General features: G+C 46.1%; 2 protein-coding genes and 1 long non-coding RNA gene across 4 annotated transcripts in view; 1 reads left to right on the forward strand and 2 right to left on the reverse strand.

Annotated features, from left to right (window-relative positions):
• ZNF688 (zinc finger protein 688) lies at positions 1 to 2969 on the reverse strand. Of its 2 annotated transcripts, XM_072836505.1 has the most exons (3): positions 2273 to 2969; positions 1861 to 1974; positions 1 to 1071 (listed from the first exon to the last, which is right to left on the reverse strand). In XM_072836505.1, exons 1-3 carry the CDS (start codon positions 2466 to 2468, stop codon positions 560 to 562), a joined length of 822 nt encoding a protein of 273 aa, XP_072692606.1. In that variant the 5' UTR covers positions 2469 to 2969; the 3' UTR covers positions 1 to 559. The 2 variants fall into 2 exon arrangements, with proteins under 2 accessions (XP_072692606.1, XP_072692607.1); XM_072836506.1 differs by lacking the exon at positions 1861 to 1974 and having other exon boundaries at positions 2273 to 2968.
• Positions 2611 to 19768, forward strand: part of LOC140638714 (uncharacterized) — a 27637-nt gene continuing 10479 nt past the window's right edge. Inside the window, exons 1-2 of the long non-coding RNA XR_012035706.1 lie at positions 2611 to 3249; positions 14655 to 14749. This is a non-coding gene — a long non-coding RNA (uncharacterized lncRNA). The remainder of the gene's footprint in view (positions 3250 to 14654; positions 14750 to 19768) is intronic.
• Positions 10837 to 14429, reverse strand: ZNF785 (zinc finger protein 785). The gene is made up of 4 exons (XM_072834008.1): positions 14078 to 14429; positions 13811 to 13924; positions 12789 to 12814; positions 10837 to 12758 (listed from the first exon to the last, which is right to left on the reverse strand). The coding sequence occupies exons 1-4, from the start codon at positions 14280 to 14282 to the stop codon at positions 11703 to 11705; spliced, it is 1401 nt and encodes a 466-aa protein (XP_072690109.1). The 5' UTR covers positions 14283 to 14429; the 3' UTR covers positions 10837 to 11702.

Genomic DNA, 19768 nt, shown 5'->3' on the forward strand with positions numbered 1-19768 from the left:
TGAGGTAGATATTTTTAATCTTTATTTTACAGATGAGGGAGCTGAGGCTCAGGGACAGGATATGACTTACCAGCTGTGCCCAGGGACAAGTTGCAGAGACTAGATTTGTGCTTCTGTGCTCTTTCCACCCACTTCACTTCCTAGGCTCCCTGCTGTCAATTAGCCAGGGCTTCACCATGCCCTAGGTTCCAGGGCCCCTTTCCCCAGGCCTGGGGAGTCCCCTCAGCATTTGCCTCTGATGTAGAGAAGCAGCAAGGGGAGGTTTCTGAGACAACACTCAGCAGGTTGCACTTGCTGCTGAGATTAACACTTTGAGAAAAGTCCAGTATCTCACTGTTCATTTTTTTTTTTTTAGAAAGACTGGGGGGGGGGGGAGTAGTGTCAAGTTTAATCTATTTGAATCTTTACAGGCACTTTTCTTTTTACAAGTTTTGAAACTTGAGGGATCCTTGATGGAAGCCCAAGGGATGAATTTCGGTTCCCAAAATCCCTGCCTTAGGAGCCTCCCTCAGGGCCCAGGCAGTCCAAGGTCAGACTAACCCCAGCCTCTGGGAGTAGCTCAACCGCACTCCTCAAAGATGTCCGGGTAGTGTCGGAACAGCACAGGTGGGTCCCGGTCACCCCTCACCGGAGCCCGAGGCACAGCCCGGATCCCCGGCCTGCGGCCCCGTCGCCCCCCTGAGCAGGAGCGGTGGATCCACTGGTGCGCTTCCACGGCAAACTTCCTCTTGAAGCGCATGCCACACTCTGGGCAGGGGAATGGTCGCTCCCCTGAGTGCATCCGTCGGTGGCTGACCAGCAGTGAGGGGTAGGTGAAGCGGCGGCCACAGTCTGCACACACGTGTCGCCGCTGGCTCTCCTGAGTGTCCATGCTGGGCACTGAGGGCTGCGCACCTGTGCTCTGGTTCCAGGTAGCGTTCGTGGGTGGCTGTGCTCTTGCTGAAACTTTTCTGATGGTCCGGTCAGGGTTGTGTTTAACCAGCTCCTTAAAAGACTCCTTCCCAGGAATCTTTCTGGGTCCCTTGGCTCCTGGCCCTTCCTCTGGTGCCTCTTCCTTGTTTGGGGTGTCTCCTGGGAAACAGGAATTAAGATACATTTTAAAACACGCTTCCTTACACCATCTCAGATTATAGGGTTCTTTTACTTAGGGAAGTGGCAAAAAGTACTGCCGAGCGATTAATACACAGGCTTTGAAGAATGATAAACAAGATTCACATCTCTTACGAGTGACTTATCCGGGCCTTGGTCTCACTCCTGTTTCAAATGGGAATCAATGGTTTCTTTACTTCACAGGGTTGTTGGAAGGAGTAAATCAATAGAAGCATGTCATAGGCATTTAGTAAATGCTCACTGCAACAATAGCTATTATTATTGTGTTTTCTCGATTTTTTTGTAGGATAAGGCTTTTACAGATGAGACATATTTGTTCAAGATCACTCTGCTAGGGGATGGTGAGGGAAAAGCCATGTTGTTGACCTCTTGTACCACTTTGCCTTGCTTGAGCAATGTGAAAGGCAGACCTGAAGCAGCTTCCATTCCTAGGGGGTTTTAGTTGTTCTTGAAAAGGGGAGAATGAGTGGTGTTTTCTCCAAGAGGTCCCTGGAAACTGGAGTCTTGCACTTGGGTTCTTAATGCTCCTACTCTGGTAGGAGTTGATCCTAAAATGACATTTAGTTGGTCCTAAAATGACTAACTGTCCCAAGTTCTGAAAACTCTGTAACAGGTCTGCCTTCTTTTCTCCTTTAGTATCCAAAATTGGAATTCCTTTAGGGTTGCTGGAAGTGGGGGTCCAAAGGAAAATTTTGTGAGACAGGAAGCCCTAGAGCGCCAAGTTGGGGGAGACTTGGGACCATCCCTCACCTCTCAGAGCTCCTCCCAGGCTCTCCCCCTCCTCAGGATCCTGGGCGGCGGGGCTCCAAGCCTCACTCTCCTGTTCCATCCAAGAGATGAGGGCTGGTTTGGGGCCTGGGAATCCTGGGAGAGAACAGGGATCACAGTGCTGGCCTGAGAGGCTGTCCTGGGAAGACGGCAACCCCCTGCCAGGGTTAGGGCACCTCCTCAGAACTTATGCTCAGCCTGGACAGGGTCTGCAGTGCTCCTGCCTGAAGGAAGTGCTCGCTAACCTGAAGCCCTGTCCTGGGAATAGAGATGGCTGGTGCTGCTGGTGGAATAGTGCCGGATTAGGGCTCACAATCCTCTCCGTCCTCATGTCATCTCCCCTGTGAACCCCAGTGAAGGAAGAGGGGGCGGGGGCTCTGACCCGGGGCCTCACCGAGCGCGCCCAGGTGGCCGTAGGTCTCCCGCATCACGTCCCGGTACAGGGCCCTCTGCGCGGGCCGCAGGCAGCCCCACTCCTCCGGGGAGAAGTACACGGCCACGTCCGCGAAGCTCACGGCCCCGGGCTTCTTGTGACCAGGCCCGGTCTCTCCTGGTCTCAGCGCCAGGAACGGGGCTGGGGGCGGCGCCATGGGGCCTCCTGGCCCCGAGCGGCGGCCGCCTTGGCCCCTAGGCCACCGCCTCCCGGCGCGCGGCCTCAGCTTTCGTCGTCCACAAGAAGGGCTCCGGAGGTCGGGGCCCCGCCCAGCCTTGGCGTCCGAACGCAGTCGAGGGCACCGAGATAGCAGGGACTGGCTGCTAGGGATTCGGGGGTTGTGACAGGGATAAAGAAAACCCCTCGGTGTTTATTCACTTCATGGCAGCTTGGACTTAGACAGCGGGCTAAGGGACCCGGAAGGTGTCTTCAGAAAATATGGCGACATCCTGGCTTCAGTTGTCACTGGATGCTCTTAAGGGCGCCATTCCTTGATCATATCAAACATGGCGCCTGTCTGGCTTCTCTGGCCTCAGCGGCCACTTGCCCTCAACCACAATGGCCGCCGCAGGTGGGGCTTTTAGGCGAGGCAGAGACGGAACTGGGAGAAGTGGGCCGGGGGGCGGAGCCGGCCTGCCTTCGAGACAGATGGGTGGGCAGTGGCTTCCAGCACCGCTCTTTGCCCGCACTTCCCGGCGGCCGCTGATTGGCTCACAAAGCAGGAAGAGGCTGAGCCGCGGGACCCCGGTTGGCGGGTCGTTGGAAAGCGCCCCTCCGTCACCTGGAACCTATCCTCGGCATCCTTAGAACTCGGGGTTGTTCCCTCTGCGGTCTACCCCTATGCCTCTCGACGGTAGCATCTGGAATCGGGTTCCTCGCTCCTGCAGGAGATACACATACCCTGGCCGAACCCTGGGGACGGCCGAGATAGAAACCAGGTACAGGGGATCCCTGGGTGGCTCGGCGGTTTGGCGCCTGCCTTCGGCCCGGGGCGTGATCCTGGGGTCCGGGGATCGAGTCCCGTGTCGGGCTCCCTGCATGGAGCCTGCTTCTCCCTCTGCCTCTCTCTCTCTCTCTCTGTCTCTCATGAATAAGTAAATAAAATCTTAAAAAAAGAAAAAAAAAGACACCAGGTACACGTCTACCGCTGGGATCTCGGCTGCGGAACGTGCCCGATTCTGCACCCGCGGGACGGTTCTCTCAGTCTCTGGATTGGAGCTTAGGGGGAGGACCTTTGCTTGGTGAGGTTGGAATCGGAGTGAGGAAACTTTAAATTACATTTTAATTTTCTGCAAAGTAATATGCATGGTTTAAAAAAATAATATCAAGGTTTATAATGAAAAAGGCAGCCCCCTGTACCCTTTGACTATGTTCCCTAGAGACCACTTTGAACTCTATGTATTTGAATTATATCGTACGTATAGTAAAATGCACACCTTTTCAGTGTAAAATTCGCTGTTTTGACAAATGCATACAACGATGTTAACTGTCACCCAAAACAAAATACAGAGCACTGATGATCTCTGCATGTTTCGTTGTGTACACTTTCCAGTTATTACACAACTTTTTACTGTGGTAAAATCCATGTAACAAAAATTAACCATTTTAGACCTTACAGTAGTGGCATTTAGGACATTAACAATATGCAACCATCATCACTACTTTCATCACCCCTAAAAGAAATCCCTTATCCTTGGAAGACCCATGCCCCCCATTCTCCCTTCCTCCATCCCTTGGCAATTACGAATCTTTCTATCTCTGTGGATTTACTTACTGGATACTTCACATAAATGGAATCATACAATAAGTGGCCTTTCTTGTATGGTTCCTGACAGCAAAGAGTTTTCAGTGTTCATTGATATAGCATTTATCAGTACTTTACTCCTTTGTATGTTTGACTAATATTCCACTGTATGGATACAGGTTTCCTCTGCTCTCCCAAAGTAGAGCATTTCTATGAAACGTTTTATAAGCTGAAATGGTGTAAAGCAAAGAAGCAATTATTAATTTTTAAAAGAATTTTACTTATTTATTCATAAGAGACACACAGAGAAAGGCAAAGACTTAGGCAGAGGGAGAAGCCGTCTCCCCTCAAGGAGTCCGATGTGGGATTTGATCCCAGACCCTGGGATCACGTCCTGAGTGGAAGGCAGAAAGAAGCTCAACTGCTGAGCCACCCAGGCATCCCGCAATTACCATTACTTTATATGGAAAAATTTTTGAGCATTTCCAGGCCCCAAAAATAACCTCTTGGGCAGCCCCAGTGGCTCAGCCTTCCGCCCAGGGCCTGATCTGGAGGCCCGGGGATCTAGTCCCGCCTCTGGCTCCCTGCATGGAGCCTGCTTCTCCCTCTGCCTGTGTCTTTGCCTCTCTCTCTGTCTCTCTCTCTGTCTCTCATGAATAAGTGAATAAAATATTAAAACAAAACAAAACCTCTTACGCTTTACTGATACCTTAGGACACATCTTGCTAAAAAGATGCACATACTAGATCAAGCACAGATGATCACACAGCTCAAAGCTACAGTAGCTTGATGCAGAGCTTGGCCACACCACTCTCGCTGCTCGAGGTGTGAGCTGCCTCTGTAAAAATAAAAATCTTCTTCAGATTTCTTTTAGTTAGCGAAAACAGGTACTAATATAGTTTTTTCTTAAAGCAAAGTGGCCTAATGGGAGCTTTCGAAAAGGGAATGCCTGGGTGGCACAATTGGTTGGCTGTCCAACTCTTGGTTTTGGCTCAAGTCTGATCTTGGGGTGGTGGGATTGAGCCTCGAGTCTGGCTCTGTGCTTAGTACAGAGTCTGCTTGTGTTTCTCTCTCCTCCGTCTGCCCCTTCCCACAGCGCTTACATGTGCACTCTCCCTCTCAAATACTCTCTTAAAAAAAAAAAAAAAAAGAAGAAGAAGAAGTGAGGAGATACCCATATACCACATTTATCCATTCCTCAGTTGATAGAAATTTGACTTGTTTTCACCTTTTATGTTGCTGTGAACATTTTTTTTAAGGGTTTTATTTATTTATTCCTGAGAGACATGGAGAGAGGCAGAGACAGGCAGAGGGAGAAGCAGGCCTCCTGCGGGGAGCCCAACGTGGGACTCAATCCCAGGACCCTGGGGTCACAACCTGAGCCAAAGGCAGATGCTCAACCATGAGCCACACAGGTGCCCCAGCTGTGAACATTTGTGTAAGGCATTTTATTTAACCACTTTGAGATAAAATTCACTCAGTAGATCATCCGTGCATTTAAATTGTACAGTTCAATGGGTTTTGGTATATTACATTATTTTTTTAAATTGTGGTAAAATGTACAAGAAATAGTTTGCCATTTTAACTGTTTTTAAGTGTACAGTTCAGTGACATTAATTATATTCATAATGCCATGCATTCTTCATCATTATTTCCAAACCATTTTCACCACTGCAAAAGGAAACTGAGAATCCACTAGGTGGTCACTTCTCATTCTCTTCCCCACCTTCTGGTAACTTCGAATCTGCTTTATATGCCTATGAATTTCCCTATTCTAGGTACCTAATGTAAGTGGAACCATATAATACCTGTCCTTTTGTGTCTGACATATTTCACTGCCATCTTAACCATTTTTAAGTGTACAGTTCAGTGGTATTAAGTACATTCATGGGCAGCCCCGGTGGCGCAGCGGTTTAGCGCCGCCTGCAGCCCAGGGTGTGATCCTGGAGACCCAGGATTGAGACCCACGTTGGGCTCCCTGCATGGAGCCTGCTTCTCCCTCTGCCTGTGTTTCTGCCTCTCATTCTGTCTCTGTGTCTCTCATGAATAAATAAATAAAATATTTTTCAAAAAAAAGTACATTCACATTGTTGTGCAACCATCACCACCATCCTCTCTAGAACTTTTTCGTCTTCACAAACTGGATCAATACACTTTTAAGTCTTAGCCTTTCTAATAGACCTTTTATTTATTTCTTTTAAGATTTTATTTATTCATGAGAGATACAGAAGGCAGAGACACAGGCAGAGGGAGAAAGCAGGCTCCATGCGAAGAGCTGGATGCAGGACTCTATCCCAGGAATCTGGGATCCTGCCCTGAGCCAAAGGCAGACACCCAACCACTGAGCCACCCACGCGTCCTGAGCTTTTATTTTTTTTTTTTTTTAACATTTTTTTTTAAATTTATTTATGATAGGCACACAGTGAGAGAGAGAGAGGCAGAGACACAGGCAGAGGGAGAAGCAGGCTCCATGCACCGGGAGCCCGATGTGGGATTCGATCCCGGGTCTCCAGGATCGCGCCCTGGGCCAAAGGCAGGCGCCAAGCCGCTGCGCCACCCAGGGATCCCCCTGAGCTTTTATTTTTTTAAAAATATGCTTTAGATTCTCCCTTTCTGCCCCCCATACCCTGCTTGCACCCACCTATGTGCACACATGCTTTCTCTCACTCTAAAAAAAAAAAAAAAAAAAAAAAAAACCTCTGAAAAAATATGCTTTTACTGTTGTTTCTTGATATATTTATTTTAGAAATTATTTTTAGGCATCCTGCTATGATACTTGCTTAGTTTCTAGCCCCATCTCCCTCATCTCTTTTCCCAACATAATGCAATAAATTATAAGGTTTCCTGGGGTGCATGTATGGCTCAGTCAGTTAAGTGTCTAACTCTTAATTTCTGCTCAGGTCATAATCTCAGGGTGGTGAGAGCGAGCCCCATGCTCAGCACAGAGTCTGCTTGTTCTTCTCTCTCACCTTCTGCCCCTTCCCCTGCTTGCTGCAGGAGCTCTATCTAAAATGAATAAATGAATGAATGAATTAATTAATTAATTAATTAATATCTTAACAATTCCTATACATGCTATGATTGTTTCCTTTCTTGTCAACTGTTTGCTCTTTTTTATTGAAACATATTTGACCTAGAACACTGTAAATGTAAGGTGTACATGTTTTGATAAATGTATGTATTGTAATATGATTGCCATTGTCATTGTTTGCCTTTTAAAAATTTTCTAAGTGTCTTCCCTTTCTCCTTGCATTATCTGTGTTTTCCGAGTTTTTATTTTTTAAATATTTTATCTATTCATTTGAGGGAGAGTGAGAGAGAGCATAAGTGGGGTGAGGGAGAGAGGGAGAAGCTGACTCTATGCTGAACAGGGAGCCTGATGTGGAGCGCAGGACCGTGACCTGAGCCTAAGGCAGACAACTGACTGGGCCACTCAGGTGTCCCATTGGTTCTTTAAGTTCTAAATTACCAGGGATAGCATCAAATCTCAAATTACTGTTTTCCCTTGGGAATCCTTCCTTGACCCTATGGTCTACTCTGTCCAGACTTGCCTGGGCCTCAGCTGTCATCCAGGGTCTGACTTCCCTACTGTCCTGCATTGTATCCTCTGCTTCCTAGATTCAGTTATCTTTCTAGTTTTTAGTCAAGATGGATCATCTTAATAGTTTGTGGCATTGGACTATAAATACTAGATAGCTGTATCTAATAGTATATTGGGAATATTCCTTTTTTAAAAATTATTTATTTATTCATGAGAGACACACACAGAGAGAGAGGCAGAGACATAGGCAGAGGGAGAAGCAGGCTCCTCAAGGGAAGCCCAGTGTGGGCCTTGATCCTGGAACTCCGGACCATGCCCCAAGCTAAAGGCAGTCACTCAACCAGTGAGCCACCCAGACATCCCCGTTGGGACTATTCTTGCCATCAGGCAGAAGGCCAGATGCTATTTGGTAAACATGGGGCTGGTCCTTGGGATTAACAAACAAAACCTACATCTCTGTTGACAGCAGTCCATTGTCCGGTCTGGGAATCTGGGAGCCTTGGAACTCCTTGCTTGGCTCTCCTGCCTGCCCTAGCACACGCTATCTCTCCTTTATGTTCCCAAATGTTCTTCATTGTTGACCAAGCTAGTACCTTCTCCATCTTTTGTTTCCTTGCCCCACCCTTGCTGTTTTTCACCTGGAATACTCTGGCTTTTGGTATGACTTCTGCTGATTTCACCTCAACAATTACTTTTTTTTTTTTTTTTTTTTAAGATTTTACCCATTTATTTATGAGAGACACACAGAGAGAGGCAGAGACACAGGCAGAGGGAGAAGCATGTTCTGTGCGGGGAGCCCAATGCAGGACTCAATCCCAGGACCCCGGGATCACAACCTGAGCCCAAGGCAGATGCTCAACCATTGAGCCACCCAGGCATCCCAATAATTACTTATTTTTATAACTTTTTAAAACATGAGTCCTGGAGGGGCCTCACCGCACTCATTGTGGTGAATAGTGTAGAACTGAAATAAGGAAAAACGTATCTTCACATAGGAGTCTCCTTCTAAACAGAGAATCAACTTTACCTTAAAAAAAACAAAAACAGGGATCCCTGGGTGGCACAGCGGTTTGGCGCCTGCCTTTGGCCCAGGGCGCGATCCTGGAGACCCGGGATCGAATCCCACGTCGGGCTCCCGGTGCATGGAGCCTGCTTCTCCCTCTGCCTGTGTCTCTGCCTCTCTCTCTCTCTCTCTGTGACTATCACAAATAAATAAAAATTAAAAAAAAAACAAAAAACAAAAACAAAAACTAAACAAAACAAAACAGGGATGCCCGGGTGGCTCAGGGGTTGAGTGTCTGCCTTCGGCTCAGGGTGTGATCCTGGGAGTCCTGGGATCAAGACCTGAGCCGAAGGTAGACGCTCAACTGCTGAGCCACCCAGGCATCCCCAGAGGATTTTATCTAGACCAAAAAATACCTTTATTTACTTGGGTACTGTGTTATAAATTGCTTCTTTTCGCACCAGGGATGGAGAAAACATAAGGAAATGGAACTAAACAATAAACTTCGGTGTTAAGTAATAAGACTATAAGACTAGGGGCGCCTGAGTTTGGCTCAGGTTGTGATCCCGGGGTCCTGGGATCGAGCCCCATGTCTGGCTCCCTGCTCAGCAGAGAGTCTGCTTCTCCCTCTCCCTCCGCCTCTCCCCATGCTTGTGCTCTCTCCCTCAATAACTAAAATCTTTAAAAAAAAAAAAAAATGACTATAAGACTAAAACTGCACCATCTTAAGTGGTCAGTGTCATGTTGTTTTTCCAGCCAAACATAAAAATTCAAAGATGCTTTTACTTTCAAATTGTTTTATTGGCCACCAAATTGTATATGTTTGTTCCAGAATCTTGATCAGATATAATTAAAAGAAGTTATAAAACATACAAAGGTAATTATAATTTATAAATTTTACTTGTCTATAACAGGGTGCATTTGAGTTTTTTAAAAACATTTTATTAGAGTGTGTGTGTGTGTGTGTGTGTGTGTGCAAGCGGGGTGAGGGGCAGAGAGAAAGGGAGAGAATCTCAAGCAGACTCCACACTGAGCTCAGGCCCTGCTCCAATCTCACAACCCTGAGATCATGACCCGAGCTGAAACCAAGAGGCAAAACTCAACGGATTGAGCCACCAAGGCACCCCAGTACATTTGAACTTTTTTTTTTAAGATTTTATTTATTCATGAGAGACACAGAGAGAGGCAGAGACAGAGGCAAAGGGAGAAGCAGGCTCCACGCAAGGAGCCTGATATGGGACTCGATCCCAGGACGGTGGATCACGCCCTGAGCCAAAGGCAGACACAACTGCTGAGCCACCCAGGCGTTGCAGTACATTTGAATTTTAAGGGAGAGCCAAAGTTTATTATGTAAAGCTTAGCCTTGTGTTCAAGTGTTTAGGGATGAAGTATAAAAATGCCTGCAATGTACTGTGAAATAAGATGCATAAATGAACAGATAGGAGATGGATTGATCTACAAATGTAGCACAATTCTAGAATATAGATTAACTGTGGAATCTAAATGATGGGCATGAGTGTTTCTCATACAATTCTTACAACTTTTTTTTTATTTTTAAAGATTTTATTTATTTATTTATTTATTTATTTATTTATTTATTTATTTATTCATGAGAGACACAGAAAGAGGTAGACACAGGCAGAGGAAGAAGCAGGCTCCATATAGGAAGCCCGATGTAGGACTCACTCCTGGGACTCCAGGATCACACCCTGGGCTGACGGCAGATGCTCAACCGCTGAGCCATGCAGGCATCCCCTTACAACTCTTAAAGAAAAATTTGGGGCATCTGCCATTGATTCCCCCAGTATGACTCCTGGCATGGAGATGTCCTTAGTCCTACTGGCCTAACCGACTGGGTGGCTCAGTTGGTTAGGCAGCTGCCTTCAGCTCAGGTCATGATTCTGGGGTCTTGGGATGGAGCCCCGCATCAGGCTTCCCTGCTCAGCAAGGAACCTGCTTCTCCCGCTTCTCCCTCTGCCCCTTCTGTTTGTGTGCACTCTCTCAAATACATAAAAATCTTAAAAAAAAAAAAAAAAAGTCTCCTGATCAAAAGTAAGACTAGCAGATCAAAATGGGTCAGAAAAACATTTCTTAACTGCTGACACATACAAGCATTACAATAAAAATTAGACTGGAGATACCTGGCCTTGATTTCAAGTCTAATCACAAGTAATTTACTCTCTTAAACAAAAGTGCTGGCATTATGTTTCCCGCTGCTTGTGGCCCAAGAACACATCTTTTTTATTTTTATTTTTATTTTTATTTATTTATTCATGAGAGACACAGAGAGAGAGGCAGACAGAGACACAGGCAGAGGGAGAAGCAGACTCCATGCAGGGAGCCCCATGTGGGACTCAATCCCAGGACTCCGGGATCACGCCCTGGGCCGAAGGCAGACGCTCAACCGCTGAGCCACCCAGGCGTCCCCAAGAACACATCTTTATTCAGAAGGTATAAAATCCAGAGAACATGCTAATATCTGAAGAAAAAAACACTGCAATCACTAACTCATAAAAGTTTGAGGGGAAAAACCTTTAAGCTAAGTTGGACACTTTTGTATACTATGTGCAGAGTAAGATGGGGCAGGACAGTTCTCCACCTGAAGCCATTGTTCTCCCTATGGTCACCATTAGGATTTTAAGACCAAAGAGTGCCAACAGTGGCTTGACACCACATGTGCCTCCTTGCCAAAAATTTCACCTACACTGGCTAAAAGAATCCTTGGATGAGCTTCCCCCATTGGGGATAGGCCCTAGGTGTGCCTTTTATTCCAGGGGATACTCAGAGGGTACAGACTCCTCTAATAGGCTCTTGTGTCTCGGGGACCCCATCTCTGAGGAACAGGAGATATACAGGCCAGAAAGCAGAATGCTCTATGGGAGAGAACAATCCAGGGGAAAAAGCCAGGTAGGTGAATGATTTGCAGGGAAGAACTCTCCCAAGTTTCAGACTCCTGCCTCCATCCAAAGGACCAGCTCCGTGCTCCCTTAACTCAGAGCTTTGTTTTCTTTAAATGCTACTTCCTTTCCATTCCTTATCCCCCGCATGCATAAACTTTGCCTTTTCCCTTCCAAAGAAAACTAATCATCTCTCGTGAGCTCTATCACCCACATTCTTGAAATATATCTGGAAAATACCTGAAATGAACTGGGGGATCTTGGCTTCCCAAAACAAGGATCGGCTCTAAATGCCCTACTGTGGGTCGCTGCCACCTTGGCCTCTTGCCAGAGCGATGGATCCACTGATGGGCTTCCAAGGCATACTTGCGCTTAAAGCCTTTCCCACACTGTGAGCAGGGGAAGGGCCGGCTGTCAGAGTGAATGCGCTGGTGACTGAGGAGAGACAAGTAGGTAAAGCGGAGGCCACAGTCTGGGCAGGGGTAGGGCTTCTTGCCTGTATGTGTGCGCCTGTGGATAGCCAGCAGGGAGCTGTAGGCAAAACAAAGGCCACAGCTGGGACAGCTATAGGGCTTCTCACCTGTGTGCTTATGCTGGTGAAGGGCTAGCAGGTAGGGGTAAGTAAAGCGACTTTTGCAGTCTGGGCATGGGTAGGGCTTCTCCCCACTGTGAGCTCGTCTATGGATGGCCAGGGAACCCCTCTGGCGGAAACATCGCCCACAATCAGGGCAGGAGTAGGGCTTTTCACCTGTGTGGATGAACTGATGCTGGAGCAGGTACTTGTGCTGGGAGAAACGAGCCTGGCACTGGTCACAGGGGAAGGGATGCTCCCCAGAGTGGACCCGCTTGTGGTTGGCCAGGAGGGAGGGGTAACTGAAGTTGCGGCCACAGTCTGAGCAAGAGTAGGGTGATTTACGGTTTGGAGTGCCCCTGAACCAAGGCTTGATAGGGCTCTGCCCAGAGTTCCAGCAGAGTTCTGGGCCTGCAGCTTTGTGACTGGCACCAGGGGGCCTGCTGGATGGCAACCACTCCTCGATAGACACTTCCTCAGACAGTTCCTCATGCTCCATCTCTTTTTGCTTTGGACTCTTCTTCAGTTCTTTTTCTTCACTCACATCCCTGGATCTTGGGATGGGAAAAGATAAAACTTGAAACTCAGTAGCACATTCCATAGTTCCATACAGTGGCCTGCCCTGGGAAGTAGCATGAATGTCTGAGTATCTGGCAGGTTCTGAGACTGGGGCCTCCTCAAGCCTAGAAAGCTATCCTGGAGTAAAAGCAGATTTCATCGTCTGGATGGTGTTAATGCAAGAAAGCTCTGAAAACAGGAAATAAATGGAGATGTCAACAATATTTAAGCTCTACTGTTATGTCAGGCAGTGAGGGTAGGATGGTCTCAGCCCTCATAGAGCTTACAGTCCTGAACCTGTTTATGATCCTTTTGCAAAGTAGCCATTAAATGATGTCCCTTGGTGCCATTCAGGGCCATTGCCAAAATGTCTACACTTGGATTGTACTCTCAGTACCATAGGAAGACCTGGGAATAAGCATTTATTGGGACATGGCTGCAGAGAAAACGCGTTTTCTTGACTTTAAAATCTCTGATGAGGGATCCCTGGGTGGCTCAGCGTTTTGGCGCCTGCCTTTGGCCCAGGGCAGGATCCCGGAGTCCCGGGATCGAATCCGCCGTTGGGCTCCTGGCATAGAGCCTGCTTCTCCCTCTGCCTGTGTCTCTGCCTCTCTCTGTGTGTGTGTCTATCATAAATAAATAAATAAATCTTTAAAAATAAAATAAATCTCTGATGAATGACACTATCATTACCATGTGATCCACATAATATCAAAAAAAGAACACTTGTCTTCATTATATTACACAGCAAAAATCAAATTACAGGGATGCCTGGGTGGCTCCGTGGTTGAATGTCTGCCTTCAGCTCAGGGCCTGATCCTGGGGTCCTGGGATCGAGTCCCGCATCCCGCTCTGCCTGTGTCTCTGGCTCTCCTTCTGTGTCTCTCATGAATAAATAACTAAAAATTTTTAAAAATCAAATTACAGATGTGTTTGTCCTTTCCCTTGGCTGCCCTGTCAACTCAAGCTCTATTTTGCACTAAACCAGGGTTTCCCTGTCTAATTAAGTGGTGCAGTAAATCCCAATTTAGCGGTTCTCTGAGCCATTTTGCAGTGAGATTGGAACTTTCTGAAGGTGAGGTGTAGGGAGATATGATGGGGCTGTAAAGGGGGCACTGTGTCCAGTGGATCTGTGTTGGGGGAGGGGATTCTCAAAGGTCCCATACTGGGTTTGAATTTAAGTACCTGTTATCTTTCCCCTGTCTCTGATGACAACCTCTGGATCCTGGGCCTCCCAGCTCCACGCCTCGACCTCTCTTTCCACCCAAGAAATAAAAGCGGGTTTGGGGCCTGAAAATCCTGCGGAGGGGAAACATTGGGTCCGGCTGAGAACCTGAGAGGGGAGGATGAGGGTGCTTCCTCAGTGCCCACATTTCAGCCCACTCGTCTCTGGGGACATCAGTACCGCTTCCCCACGGATTACTAGGTGCTGGCTGGACAGCAAGGCCTCACCGAGCGCGCCCAGGAGGCCGTAGGTCTCCCGCATCACGTCCCGGTACAGGGCCCTCTGCGCCGGCCGCAGGCACCCCCACTCCTCCGGGGAGAAGTACACGGCCTCGTCCGCGAAGCTCACGGCCCCGGGTCTGCTTTCTCTCGTGGGTCCGCTCCCGGCCTCCCCGGGTACATCCACCGGGAGCGGGGCCAGAGGCGGCGCCATGGGAAAAACTCTTCAGTGCTAAGCCAGGAGACGCTTCCGGAATACGTGGAAACGCTATCTTCTCAAAAAGTCCCTAAGGGCCATAGCACTGCCCTTAACCAACATGGCGTCTCCCCAGCCTCAACCTCCCTCGCCTTCCCTGTCTGCCCTTACCTACCGAGGGAAGAGCCAGAAGGGAAGTCGGAGCCGCAGCGCCGTCAACCGTAGGTGACGTGCGTTGATTGGACGGCGCCGGGCGAACAGGGGAAGAAGGCGGGCAGTGATTGGTCGTTCCGGAGCGGCCTATTTGAAAGGCTGAGGGAAAGACTGGTGTGTAGGTGCCGGGCGCTGAGAGACTGTAGGCTCTCTTTTCCCCTGGTTTTTCCGCGACAGGACCTAAAACAGAAGTTTTGACGGATTGGAGCTACTCCTTTCTGCTACTTACGTGAGACCTGTTGCGAGCAGATGCAGATCTCCTGGGCTTGCAGGTGAGTAAAAGCTGACGAGCGAAGACTGAGGCCGATTCTGGAGATGATGGAAGTGAGGGATGGCCCATCCCCTCCTGCTCTGGGTACTCAGGGCCCCGCCAGCCCCTGTTCCTACCCGGTACTTGGTTTGGCCCATGCCCCGAGGTTGCAAATGTCTTGCCTTTCACGGACGCAGCAGCTGAGGGACAGAAAGCCCAGGTGACTGCCCACGGGCGGCAGAGCCAAATTCAAAGTGATCTGGCTTCCAGGCTCAGCTAAGTGCTTAGCTAAGTGCTTACTGTACCCTGTGTCAATCGGAAAACTTGTGTTTAAATTACAGCTCATAAATGAGTAATAAAACTGGGAGACAAATCAGATCATCTATCCCTTGATCTGTTTTGCAAGCTTTCCCAACTAAGTAATATTCATAGGAACAGAAAAGAAAAGTTCTAGAGATATAACAAAAAAGCTGTCCATCCTCACAGCGAAACCACTTTGAAGACATAATATAGCTTTACAATTCATGTGGATATCCATTCTATTTCATAATTTAACCAAATTCAATAGACTATATAGGCAAAAGTAAGTTTTGTAAATATGGAACACTTTTAAAATACAAGTGGAGTGTAAGTTGGTACAAGTAGTTTGGAAAACTTGCAGTATCTACTAAAGGTAAATATATGCATACCTATGACCCAGCAATTCCACTCCTCCATGTATACCCAACAGAAGTGCATGCATATTACCAAAAAGTTTACTGAAATGCATACATTTACTGAAAGAAGTGCATATATTTACTGAAAGACATGTGTTCAGATGTTCACAACAACACCAATTGCAATAGCCAAAACCCAGAAACTATCCACAACAGTAGAAGAATGAATAAATATATTGTGGAATATTAATTAAAATACTATTCATGGAATACTATTCATAGAATACTATTCAGAGGGGCATGTGGAGTCTCTAGGAGGGCTCCCTACTCAGCGAAAAGTCTGCACTCCCTCTCCCTCCGCCCCTCTCCTGACTTGTCTCTCTCTTTCAAAGAAATAAGTAAAATCTTTAAAAATAAAAATAAGAAAAAGAAAATCGAAATAAGCCAGCACTCCCAAGTACATTTGTGCTCCCTCTGTGACAAACCAAAGATGAAAACATGAACTGGCATTGTGGTTCCTACATGAAAATGGAAGCTAGTGGTGTCTGAACCTACAAGACCACTTTTTTTTTTTAAGATTTTATTTATTTATTCATGAGAGAAACACAGAGAGAGAGGCAGAGACACAGGCAGAGGGAGAAGCAGGCTCCATGGTAGGGAGCCCGATGTGGGATTTGATCCCAGGACTCCAGGATCATGCCCTGGGCTAGAGGCAGGCCTAAACCACTGAGCCACCCAGGGATCCCTACAAGACCACTTCTGTTGTCACAGTAAAGTCGACTATTGGAAGACTGAAGGAATTTTTTTCATTTGAAACATTGCTAGCCTATAATAAATGAGTTAATTTATGTAAAGAAAAAAATGGAGGGAGTGGGAAGATCAAAGTTGAAGATGTGACAACAAAAACTGGTGGGAATGATGGATTGCTGGAACGGGGACACAAACCAAAGACTTTGGGTAGCCTCTAGAGGCTGGAAAAGGCAAGGAAAGGATTCTCCTCTAGAGATTGGTGAATGCAACCTTGCTAACATCTTTTTTCTTTTTTCTTTTTTTTTTTTAAGATTTTATTTATTTCTTCATGAGATACAGAGAGAGAGAGAGGCAGAGACACAGGCAGAGGGAGAAGCAGGCTCCATGCCGGGAGCCTGACGTGGGACTCGATCCTGGGTCTCCAGGATCAGGCCCTGGGCTGAAGGCTAAACCGCTGAGCCACCCAGGCTGCCCACATCTTTTTTCTTTAAAAGATTTTTATTTATTCATGATAAACAGAGAGAGGCAGAAACATAGGCAGAGGGAGAAGCAGGTTCCCCCTTCAGCAGGAGGCCTGATGTGGGACTCTATCCAAGGACCCTGGGATCATGCCCTGAGCCAAAGGCAGATGCTCAAACACTGAGCCACCCAAGTGTCCCCCTTTGCTAACATTTTAATTTGAGTCCCATAAGACCCATTTCCAGATTTCTGACCTACAGAATTGTAAGATAATAAATTTGCATTATTTTAAACCACCTAGTTTGGTAATTTCTTACAGTAGCAATGGGAAACTAATACACGTCACATTATCGAGGAGCTATTTCTGAGCTTTATCAAGTACTGTATTGGGCGTAGGAGCACTCTCCTAGCTCTGAATTTGAGAATTGAAGATCTAAAAGAAGCATTACTCAAAGAGATTATGTTGAATGAAAGAAGCTGTAGACGAAAGAATACACACTTTAGGATTCCGGTTGTATAACACTTTATAACAGGGTAAATAAATCTGTGCTGGGGACACAATTAGAGCAATAGTTGTCTGTGGTGGGATAAGGATGGGTTTAACCAGGAAGGGAACTTTGTAGGATGATGGTATGTTCTATATATATATATATTTTTTTTTTTTAAGATTTTATTTTTTTATTTATTCGTGAGAGACACACAGAGAGAGGCAGAGACAGAGGCAGAGGGAGAAACGGGCTCCATGCAGGGAGCCTGATGTGGGACTCAATCCTAGGTCTCCAGGATCACACCCGGGCTGACGGCAGCGCTAAACTGCTGAGCCACCCAGGCTGCCCCTGTTCTGTATTTTGATAGAGGTTTGGGTGTATGTATTGCCAGATTCAGCAAACACACACTTAAAATTTGTTTGCATTTTATTATGTCAGTTTATTTATTTATTAAATTTTTTTTTATTCATGAGAAACAGAGAGAGGCAGAGACATAGGCAGAGGGAGTAGCAGGCTTCCCACTGGAGCCTGATGTGAGACTCGATCTCACAACCCAGGATCACGACCTGAGCCAAAGACAGATGCTCAACCTGAGATACCCAGGCATCCCTATTCTGTGTCAGTTTAACCAAAAAATCAGTAATGTGTACTGATGTTGACAATTTCTTTGAAATGCATCAAAACATAAAATGGACTGGTAGAGAGATGGATAGTTAAGCAATAAAGTAAGTATAGTAAAATGTTAATGCTAGAACGAGATGGTGAGTATATGAGTGGTCACTGTAAAATTGCTTCAACTTTATGTTTGAAAATTTCCTAAATAGAATGGGGAAAAAGAAAAGAGAAGCAAACTAGTTAATGTTCAGACAAGGCAGGAGTAACCATTTTTCAAAATGTACCATTAAATGGCATTTGGTGCATCTGCAGTGTTTGACAACCACCACTTCTCTTTCACAACTTTATCTTCTTTGTGATTTTGATTTGATTACATTGAATCTGGAGATTTTTTTCGATATTGCTGCCATCTTAATATTAAGTCTTCCAATCCATGAACACAAGGTGTTTTTCCATTAATTTAGGTCTTTAATTTATTTCAGCAGTATTTTGTAGTCTTCAGTATACAGGTCTTTTGCCTCCTTAGTTAAATTCATTCCCAAGTATTTTATTCTTTTTAATATGCTATGGTAAATGGAATTGTTTTCCTTTTTTTTTATTTATTTATTTATTTATTTTTTTAAATTTATTTATGATAGTCACACAGAGAGAGAGAGAGAGGCAGAGACATAGGCAGAGGGAGAAGCAGGCTCCATGCACCAGGAGCCTGACGTGGGATTCGATCCCGGGTCTCCAGGATCGTGCCCTGGGCCAAAGGCAGGCGCCAAACCGCTGCGCCACCCAGGGATCCCTGGAATTGTTTTCCTAATTACCTTTCTGGATTATTCATTGCTAGCATATGGAAATGCAACTGATTTTTGTGTGTTGATTTTGCATCTTGCCACTTTGCTGAATTTATTTCTTAGCTCCAACAGTGTGTGTGTGTGTGTGTGTGTTTAATCTCTAGGGTTTTTTAGATATAAGATCTTGTCATCTGTGAATAGAGATCATTTCACTTCTTCCTTTCCACTTTGTTTCTTTATATTATATACAGTATTGAAAAGAAGTGGCAAAAGTCGATTCCTTGGGGCACTTGGCTGGCTCAGTCAATACAGGATGTGCGACTCTTGATCTTGGGGTTGTGGGTTCAAGCCCCACATTGGATGTGGAGCCTACTTTAAAAAATAAATAAAATGTTAAAAACAACACCACCACCAAAAACCTGGGCTTCTTTGTCTTGTTCCTGATTCTAGGGGGAAAGTTTTCAGTCTTTCCCCATTGAGTGTGATGTTAGGTATGGGTTGTTCATCTATTGCCTTTATCATATTGAGGAAGTTTTCTTCTATTTTGAATTTTTTTTTAAAGATTTTGTTTATTTATTCATGAGAGACACACACAGAGAGAGAAGCAGAGACAGAGGCAGAGGGAGAAGCAGGCTCCATGCAGGGAGCCCCATGTGGAACTCGATCCCGGGACTGCAGGATCATGCCCTGAGCCAAAGGCAGATGCTCAACCAGAGCCACCCAGGTGTCCCTTGTATTTCAAATTTATTGAGTGTTTTTGTCATGAGAGGGTATTGAATTTCGTCAAATTCTTTTACTGCATTGAGCTGACCTTTTTTTCCTTGTCCTCTTATTGTGGTATCCATATTACATTGACTGATTTTCATTTGTTGAAGCGTTCTTGCATTCCAGGAATATATCCTACTTGGTCATAGTGTATAACCCTTCTAATATACTGCTTTGGTTTGCTACTATTTTTTGAGTACTTTTGTATTAATATTTATAAGGGATTGGTCTGTAACTTTCTTTTCTTATAATGTCTTTGTCTAGCTTTGGTATCGGAGTAAGAGTTTTTAAAATATATTCTAGATTCAAATTCCTTTTCAGATTTATCAGTCAGAAATATTTTATCAGGCAGCTGGGGGTGCTCAGCGGTTTAGCTACACCTTCAGTCCAGGGCCTGATCCTGGAGACCTGGGATTGAGTCTCACGTCAGGCTCCCTGCATGGAGCCTGCTTGTGTCTCTGCCTCTCTCTCTCTCTCTCTCTCTCTCTCATGAATAAATAAATAATTTTTAAAAGATTTTATTTAT

The sequence above is a fragment of the Canis lupus genome, chromosome 8 (genome assembly GCF_048164855.1).
Source record: "Canis lupus baileyi chromosome 8, mCanLup2.hap1, whole genome shotgun sequence".
NCBI lineage: Eukaryota > Metazoa > Chordata > Mammalia > Carnivora > Canidae > Canis > Canis lupus.